Here is a 10,000-nt window from a genome sequence, read left to right as displayed (position 1 = left end):
AGGATATAATGATTTTGAGTTTAATGTACAGCAAACTGTTTGCATAAAAACAGTGTGTCAAATGCCATCTATAAAACATTCTGCCTTTTTAAATAATCATTTTTATAACAACATAGTACAAACAAACCTCAACATGCATTTTTTCCCTAATATACAGTACACTTGGGCATCAGCGCCAATTTCTCCAACACAGAATTCACAATTTATAAATAACTATCCTTTAAGGTAATGAAAAATATGTATCTGATTCATCAAAATTAATTGTTAATTTAGTTTACATATTTCTTTCCATCCTTACAATCAAGTGGAACTATTCATGAAACCATAAATATATTATGTATATGGTAACCAACCAACAAGGCAAGTTAAACAGAGGCAAACAAATTATGTCCACCACAACATGGGGGACCTGACACTGTGATTCCAATTGCTGGGTAGCAAGGATATGAAGTTCTTTCAGTTTTAATGTAAAAGCAAGTAAAGGAAGAATTTCAATGGATTTTTTTTTGCTCTAAAAGTATCTTGAGCTGTGACAAAACAAAAATATTCAAAATACCTGTATTTTAATACCAAAACGAGATCTTGTGGAGTGTGAGTGGGTGAGTGAATGAGTGAATGCGCATGTAATTGTATGCATGTGTGCATATTATTATGTGTATATATATAAAGTGATTGGATGTGTGTGTGCGAGTTTGAGTTTGTGTGTGAATGTGTATGCGCACATGCACACAGATGTACAATATGTGCACACATACATGTTGATCCTAAAAATTAGTGTTTGTGTGTGTGTGTGGACATGTATATTTATCTATCTATATACATATATATTTACATACACATATATATATACCATATATATATAAACATGTACATAAAATATCCATTCACTTACACAAACACCCATAAATGTTTTGTTTGTATGCGATTTACTCGAGTTATCATCACAGCCTTTTTAACTAAAAACATTGCTACCATAAGCAAGTTTAATCAATGTCTCTTTCAGTTTTGCAGACCCAGGTGAACGAGCAGTGAGCAAAATGCAGCTGAAACTTGATTAACTGAGGCCCGTTTCATTTTCATGGATAAAATGCTAAATTAGCAGCCATAATTCACTATTGTGAAACAACCCATTTACACTGCATTTCATCTATCATATATGTACTATGACTCAGCCTTAAGAAACAACAAGAAACCAAATTTATGTGGTATGTGATGGACAGAACACCAATAACAAAACATTCAGTGCCACTGAACAAAGACATCAGCACCATGAACTAGTTTTATCAACAATTCTGATGAGCACAGCAATGTTTAGCAGCACTGCAGCACATCTGGCAGAAGTGCACTGTATGAAGCCAAGCCAAGTCTTTCTAACGTATAACAGTAATGGAGATTTCAGATTTGTTTTCATGCCATTAGAAGTGAATCTTTGTCTAGATGATGAGGCAGTATGGCAGGGTTGGTTGGCTAGCTCACTGCTTGGGGTCATCCTTCCCTCTTGGCTTGTTACTGGAGCTTGGGTCCATGCCTTGAGCAGTGGAGGAGCGAGGGACCAACAAGATACTCCCGTCCGCGGATTGCTGCAGTGAATATTCATGTGGAGAGTATGGATTGCCATCAGGATCACGCAGACTCTGAGATTTTAAAGAAAAAGAAAAAAATGTAAGAATTAGAAAGGTTACCACACAAACGAAAAATCCACAAAAAATAGAAAAATGTCTCCTTAATTTTACCATTAGTGTCTATATCAATAGCATAAACTTACCTGGAATATGTGTCGGTACAATAGTGAGAACTTGTGTTTAATACGGGTTCGTTCTGAGCTCAAGTATTCGTACTCATTGTATAGCTCATTTTTGCGATTCTGAATGGCTTTTACTTCATCTGCTAAGTGAAGGATTTGATCCAGCTTCCGTTTGCGACAATTTTGAGCAGCAACCTGTTTCAAGAAAATTAAATGAGCAAAACTGTTGTACAGTAAAATGACAACACTCAAAGCAAGTAAATACATGTAGTCTCAACATTAAAGATGGAAATGGAATTTCTCATTTAAATCTTCCTAGAAATTATACATGATAAGCACATTATAGACTTGGATTCACAATATACTAGAGGTGCATAGTACTGTTTTGATATATAACTTTCCTTAGCCAATTTCTAACATACATACCCAAAATATCTACAACTATTAATAGAGGGTTAAAAATCCAGTATTGCCTATGAAACTAGTGGTCAAAGAACTAATAGTGGCATCTTTTTAGGAAAAAAGATATCTAATATAATTTTTGATTAGGTACCACTAGACACAGCTCTAACGGCTCCAAAGCCATTTTCCCTTTTGGTTACAAAGTGAATAAATTTGGCCAGAAAAACAAAATTGCAGGACACGTTACCTTGTTCTTGCCACGACGTCGGATGTCTCGGATAAGAGAAAGCTGTGCCTCAGTTAGGTCGTATTTGGAGATCCGCTCATTGAACTCATCCATGGGAAGATTGATGATGTCTTCACAGGTGATTGGCAGGTTCATCGCTCTGGCTCGCTTCTCATCTCTTGTGAGTGCCCGGTCATGCTCATTCTTCCGATCTGTTGTATCATTTAAAATTTTAGGAAATGGATATAAACAAATGAAACAGGGGGAAGAGGAAAATCAATTTGCTAATCAATCAATCAAAATGCCAAGACTACTAAAAATCTGAATTCACAAATAAGATATAAGCCTCACTTTTTTGCTTATCTCTTGAAGTTGGACGTGACAGACCTGATGGCCCCTCAGGAGACATGTGGTATGTGTGGTTGTGCTGAACATGTTCTACTCCTGAACCTGACACCTCTGTAAACAGAAAATGGAAATAATCAGATAATATATTCAAATGTTCAAATACTTTTTACAGCTCTGAACTATAAAGATGATCCTAAAATACATATTACTGATACAATCATAATGAAAAAAGGAGAGCAAAATTCACACTTTCAATTCACAGTAAATCTATGTAGTAACCAGAGAGAGGGAGAGGGAGAGAGGGAGAGAGAAAGAGAAGGAGAGAGGGAGAGAAGGAGAGAAGGAGAGAAGGAGAGAAGGAGAGAAGGAGAGAGGGAGAGAGGGAGAGAGGGAGAGAAGGAGAGAGGGAGAGAGGGAGAGAGGGAGAGAGGGAGAGAGGGAGAGAGGGAGAGAGGGAGAGAGGGAGAGGGAGAGGGAGAGGGAGAGGGAGAGAGAGAGAGAGAGAGAGAGAGAGAGAGAGAGAGAGAGAGAGAGAGAGAGAGAGAGAGAGAGAGAGAGAGAGAGAGAGAGAGAGAGAGAGAGAGAATTGGAAATTACAATTCTGGCACATGTTGTTTGCTTTTATAATTACGTAACCTCTTGTTCGAGAATAGGAGTGGCCTTGAATATTTTACACTGGTTTGTTTTACTTCTGTTGCACTTCATAGTTTAGTTAATAATCCTCTAGAGCTTCCTTAATTTTATATTGAAATAAAATATTGCATATTCTGACATGCTAAAGTAAATAATAATATTAACAATAATAATGATTAATAATAATAATAATAATAATAATAGTAAAACAGCAATAGTAAACACAATGATACCAATATTAATAACCACCCCCTTAGGATGTCTGAAAGAAAATGGAAGAATGATCAACTCACACAGGCCTGAATGAAGGCTGGAAACACATCCTTCCTATATCCTGCATCCTGCTCTGTCATGTTTATCCCTAGCCTAATTTTATAGTCATTATTAAACTGACTACTACTGAGATGAATACTATTATAATTGTTAATTATTATTATTATTATTATTATTATTATTATTATTATTATTATTATCATCATAAATATTATCATCATCATTTTTATAATTTTTCTTACTATTCAATCTATTCTACAGAGTAACTTTCTGTATACTGTAACAAAGTTCTATTAAGCATGTAAACTAAACTATAAATTCTTAATGCACTTCAAGTGTTTACATGTGGCATTCCCTCTAGGTGCCAGGGCTATATGTATGTACCACAATGATTGTTATTTTTGGTCATAGATTTTCGTTGCACACAGATGGCCCCAGAAGTGTTTAGTTATCAAGAAGTTAATTACTAATCATACCTATCTCACCCATTAACCCTTTCCTTAAATTCTTTGAAAAGTCATTTTTAATTTGTTTTGGTATTACTATTCTCAATAACACATAATAATACTCATAATGTCAACAACACAAATAATAAAAGTATTGATATTATCCCTTTGATGACGGGCTATGGATTAAGTATTAAACACCTGGGACAGGCATGTTGTAGGGGGTGGGATCATGTGTGGGCAACACTGCCGATGCACTGCTAGATGCACGAGTATACACACACACACACACAACACACAAGTGCAAGAGCAACACAAACAAACATTCGTTATGGGCCCTTTCATATCTCTTCCCCTTAATATTCTGTCATAAGTCTAGAAAAAAATATAAGACATATTTGGCTTCTAAGCTGTTCTTGGTAAAATGTCTTATGGTGTTGCCTGCCATGGAAGGGTTAATAACATTTCTTAAAGTAAATTCTCAGAACCTCAAGGAAAGGGGAAATCAGGTGAAACCTCAAAGGCCAATTAACTGACTCCTTCATGGCTGAGCACCTACCTGTAAAACTGATTCACTAAACAAAACTACAGTGGACATTACATCTAAATTTTAAAAATCATCTAAATTTTAAAAATATAAGATATAATTCAAATACTTTAACAATGGATTACAGGTAACTTTTCATTTTCATACAGAGATTGACTGATAAAGTTGAAGCCCTCTTTCTTCTGACAATTTTTCAAAATTGAAAACAAAAAATGAATACTAAATAAGTGTAGTGAAAACTATGATCAAATGTTACTGTGGCCTGCACACTGGCAAAGGCCAACATGCCTCCACTACCCATGTCCTGGCTGGATAGAGTGGGGTTATTAAAATGCTGATGAAAGGTGTAATTCTATTTATGTATGTTTTTATTTATTCCAAAAATAAATATATATTTATTCATGATCAGTTTGCAACATCACAGAAAAACTCTTATAATCTATCAATCTATCAATGCCATCTACTGTAAATTTCATACTATAAACAAAAAAATGATCATTACCTGGAATTAATTTGGCATATTTAGTGAAAAAACTGAAGGATTTGCGCACTTCAGCCTGGCAGACGGCAGGAGGGCTATCCTCGCTTCCGCCCATCCTGCCTGTCTGCTTCTCACATCCTCTCGCAGCTAAAACTGTATTTCGTTTGCCCCTATGCTAAAGCTCCTGGGCAAGTGTGGAACTCCACTTCTTTGCAATATTTATTACTAACTGGCATATATAGCATACAAGTCTCAACAGCAATCTCCTTATTGTCAGTTGACTCTGAGTAAATTTCCCACTTTATGATGTTTAAAGGCCTTGATTGAGGCCCATGTACTGCAGAATAGTGTGAAAATAGGTTAAAGTCTTTAAAGTCACTTTCACACTTGAAATCTTTCCTCTAAGCACTCCAGGAACTGTTCACAAGGTCATAAAAATAACACAAGCAAATTGTGCTTGATCTTCAAATGCGAGCAACCTCTACAATGAAACCTAAGCTCCATCAGTTATCACATATAATCACAGCCAGATCTGCACCCGCGCATAGGGCAGGGACCGTCACTGCCTGGCGGTCCTGCAGGAGGCGCCTTGTTGAGCAACGGCGGAGGGCGCGACGTGGGGAGAGTCTGCGGCGAGGGCGCGGACGGGCACCTGACGGATCGCGGTGGCACTGGCAGGCGGACGGCCGTTCAATCGTGCCAGAACTGAGCGGTGGTGGCAGCCAGGCCCCAAGAGCGCCCCGCGATGAGCCGTCTCTCTTACTACTGGCCGATGACTCAGCACTTCTCAGCCCCCGTGGCCGCCACCACCATTCACTTTGATCCGCTCGCTTTTCCTGTCCTCCGGGAAAGCACGGGGCCGCACTTGCGTTCTCACGGGTCTCATCGCCCGCCTAAGTGTTATGGCATCGCGAATTAAGAGTGCCACGGTCGTCGTGTGCAGGAAATCTGGCTCGGAGCGCGAGGCGATCCCTCGGCACTCTTGTTTACCTCAACACTGACGGATTCCAACTCATCAATTATCTTTCCAATGCGCGGCGCAATTCTTCCTATTAGTCCACCTTATAGCTCACGACCTAATGAAAGCGATGATTCCAAGGCTCTAAACAAGCATCAATTTCGGTTCCCATTTCCTAATTCGGAAGGAAATTCCCTCAATAAGAGTATTCGTCGGCAACTCCAGCCGCCCTGCGCGCCATCTGTCCTTGCCCGCCGGAACTACAAATGTGCAACGTCATCGTAGGTTGGCACCGCATGAACTCTCATTCTGAGCACGAAATTAAAGAAGACTGTGAATTACATTTTCGTCCGCGTCAAGTCATCATCTTGCCAAGCTGTTATATCCTACATCAGCCATAGCAGACGCTGTCATTCCCTCTACAACAATGACTACTAATCTACAGAGCATGGACGTTTCCATAGCAACCATAGGCAACAGACGACGTGCAATGGAGTTATCAGTGCTAAGTACCCTTAGGCCAAAATTATATAGCAACACCAATAAAGAGAAACACAAACTGCCTAATTAGGCTATCATGCCCAACCTCCTCCAGCTAATCGATATCCCACTTCTGACATGTTTCTCGCTAGGGAAATGAGGCGCATACCCTTAGGCTCAACAGAAGACAAAGGTTCCCCACAGAGAGACAAACCGCCGTCCGCACATGGGAAACGAGAGCAAGACGACAGCGCCATGTCATGCATAATCACACGAGGACGAAGGCGCCATATTCCAAGTCATGGCCGGGACTCACTTATCTCCCCCCCCCCCCCCTCAATCGTCGCCCGTCCCAGACCCCATCCCCTCCCTTCCCCTCCCCAGGAACACCTGCTATTTCTCTGGATAGTAATCGTCATCCGAAACATAACATTTGTTCCTCAATCGTCTCGAGAATGACAACGAAGATGATATGATAAAATGATTTAAAAGGGAACGAGGGAATGAGGGAATGAGGGAATGAGGGAACGAGAGAGAGAGAGAGAGAGAGAGAGAGAGAGAGAGAGAGAGAGAGAGAGAGAGAGAGAGAGAGAGAGAGAGAGAGAGAGAGAGAGAGAGAAGGGGGGTAAGGGCGAGAGAAGAGGAGAGATAGAGAAAGAAGGGGGTAAGGGAGAGAGAAGAGAGAAGAGAGAAGAGAGAAAGGGAGAAGAGAGAAAGGGAGAGGAGAGAGAGAGAGAGAGAGAGAGAGAGAGAGAGAGAGAGAGAGAGAGAGAGAGAGAGAGAGAGAGAGAGAGAGAGAGAGAGGGGGAAGGGAGAGAAGAGAGCAAGAGAGAGAGAGGTAGAGGGAGAGAGAGGGGGAGAGGGAGGGAGGGAGGGAGGGAGGGAGGGAGAGGGAGAGAGAGAGGGGGGGAAGGGAGAGAGAGGAGAGAAAGAGAGGGAGGGAGAGAGAGGGAAAGAGAGGGAGGGAGGGAGGGAGGGAGGGGGAGAGAGGGAGAGAGAGGGAGAGAGAGAGAGAGAGAGAGAGAGAGAGAGAGAGAGAGAGAGAGAGCGAGAGAGAGAAAGAGAGGGAGGGAGAGAGAGGGAGAGAGGGAGAGAGAGAGAGAAAGAGAGAGAGAGTGCGAGAGCGCGAGGGAGAGAGAGAGAGAGAGAGAGAGAGAGAGAGAGAGAGAGAGAGAGAGAGAGAGAGAGAGAGAGAGAGAGAGAGAGAGAGAGACAGAGAGAGAGAGAGAGACAGAGAGAGAGAGAGAGACAGAGAGAGAGAAAAAGACAGAGAGAGAGAGAGAGAGAGAGCGAGAGAGAGAGAGAGAGAGAGAGAGAGAGAGAGAGAGAGAGAGAGAGAGAGAGAGAGAGAGAGAGAGAGAGAGAGAGAGAGAGAGAGAGAGAGAGAGACAGGGGACTGTAGAAGCGTATGGACCAGCGTGTCTGAGCATACATGTGCGCGAGATTGTTTCTAGTATTTGCTGGTCATGATTATCTGACAAGAAAATTGGCTCAGGGACTACAGGCAAACACACGCAGGTCTTGGTGTGAGGCTGCAAGCAGACCACTTAAAAATACATCGAAAAGAAACTAGGTCTCTTCAACCTTTCAAAATACAGATTTGGGAATCCAGTCCAATGTAAAAGAAAATTATTAAGATGAGTGTCTTTCTGTATACAACCGAACAAAACAAGCACAAAGATAATGACTATGGTAAAAAAAAAAAATTACGGGCAAAAATTCAATTGTAACCGCAAGGATAAGACTCGCCACAGCCGCTTATTGTGACTGAGCTGATAACAAACACGTTGGGAAGGAAGTATGTTACTTTTCATTTAATTAATCTGATTGACTCAGTAACATCACGTGATTAATGATTTAGAGATATGACGGATGTGTCCCGACTGGGTCCTCTGAGGAAAATAACAATTAAGACCACTTCTAAACTGTTTGTGGCGAACCCAAAGCAAATGTTAGTGTGTTTATCGCGTATATGAAACTTTATTACATTCAGACAATGAGACTCATGGACACTAAGTCTTATCAACTTAAAAACTTATCGCATCTCCTCTTCCCAGGATCAATTATTCATAAGCTTGTGCCATAGAGAAGGGACGCGCGTCGCCTCGGACAGACCCTGTACCTGCTGGGTGACATATGAGCGCCACCGACACGCGGAAGGAATGGGAAATGCCTATAAATGTTATAAGCCTACACACAAATCTCCGGGAGCGTGATGTCTCTGTGCGATCCAAAACACATATGGTAGTCCTTTGAAAAAATTAACTACGGTATAATTAGCTGTCCCACTTCGCCCCATTGAACACATAAAAGGCCTGACGAGAACGAGTGGCACGATCAGTTTCTAAAGAAATACAGAAGGGTCAAATTCACTCTCACCTCCTTTTCTGAACGCAGCGTGATGTGCACGCTATCCACGTAGCTTTCTCTGGTAAATATATGTACATACTAGGGTTTGCTATCGCGTACATGGCCTTTCCTACTCGGCAACCACGAGATGAAAGCCCTGGCACGGAGACCGATAGGGCCACGTATACGGGGGAATAAAATATCAGTGAATTACAAAACAATGTCTTCTCATACGGAGACTAGCGAGCGCGTCATAGGCACGGCATTCTCTCGCACTTTCATAAATTAAATAAATAATATCTAACTTATCGTAATAACCCCTCGTAGACATCATGGTGCAAAGCTGGATAACACAATACTGGACTCACGCAAGAATGGCACGACATTCCAAAAATACGACATCGACTCCGAATTCCACTTGTTTGTGTGACACTCGCAGATCAGTTCAACGACGGTTGCGAGATTTTCGAGAAACAGTTCAGAGGCCATATTGCGCAATATATGTATGTGTATGTACATATATATGTATGTATGTATGTGTGTTTATATATATATATTCATATATATTTATATGAATATATATATATTCATATATATATATATTTATATGAATATATATATTATATATATATATATATATTACACACACACACACACAAAGATATATAGATATATATCTACACTATATATATATATATATATATATATATATATATATATATATATATAATATACACATTTATAGATATACATACATATATATAACATATATAGATATACATATATACATTTACACACACACACACACATACACACACACACACACACACACACACACACACACATATATATATAAATCATATATAACACACACATATATGTACATACACACATACATATAAGTTTGTGAGAGTGTGTGTGTGAGTGTGAGGATGAGTGTGAGTATGAGTGTGTGAGTATGAGTGTGAGTGTGTGAGTATGAATGTGTGAGTGAGTGTGTGTGTGTGTGTGTGTGTGTGTGTGTGTGTGTGTGTGTGTGTGTGTGTGTGTGTGTGTGTGTGTGTGTGTGTGTGTGTGTGTGTGTGTGTGAGAGAGAGAGAGAGAGAGAGAGAG

At 40.4% G+C, this 10,000-nt stretch overlaps 1 protein-coding gene across 6 annotated transcripts in view; it reads right to left on the bottom strand.

The window, feature by feature from the left end:
* Positions 1–795: 795 nt before the first annotated feature.
* LOC125040884 (segmentation protein cap'n'collar-like) overlaps positions 796–10,000 on the bottom strand; it is a 106,098-nt gene continuing 96,893 nt past the window's right edge. For all 6 annotated transcript variants that reach the window (XM_047635656.1, XM_047635655.1, XM_047635658.1 and 3 more), the window contains 4 exons: positions 2,724–2,831; positions 2,394–2,584; positions 1,766–1,939; positions 796–1,634 (listed from right to left, as the gene is read on the bottom strand). In XM_047635656.1, the coding sequence (XP_047491612.1) occupies positions 1,473–1,634; positions 1,766–1,939; positions 2,394–2,584; positions 2,724–2,831 (635 nt within the window). In that variant the 3' untranslated portion in view covers positions 796–1,472. The remainder of the gene's footprint in view (positions 1,635–1,765; positions 1,940–2,393; positions 2,585–2,723; positions 2,832–10,000) is intronic.

This window comes from Penaeus chinensis, chromosome 29 (assembly GCF_019202785.1).
Source record: "Penaeus chinensis breed Huanghai No. 1 chromosome 29, ASM1920278v2, whole genome shotgun sequence".
Taxonomy (NCBI): Eukaryota; Metazoa; Arthropoda; class Malacostraca; order Decapoda; family Penaeidae; genus Penaeus; species Penaeus chinensis.
This window is presented reverse-complemented; position numbering and strand designations above follow the sequence as displayed.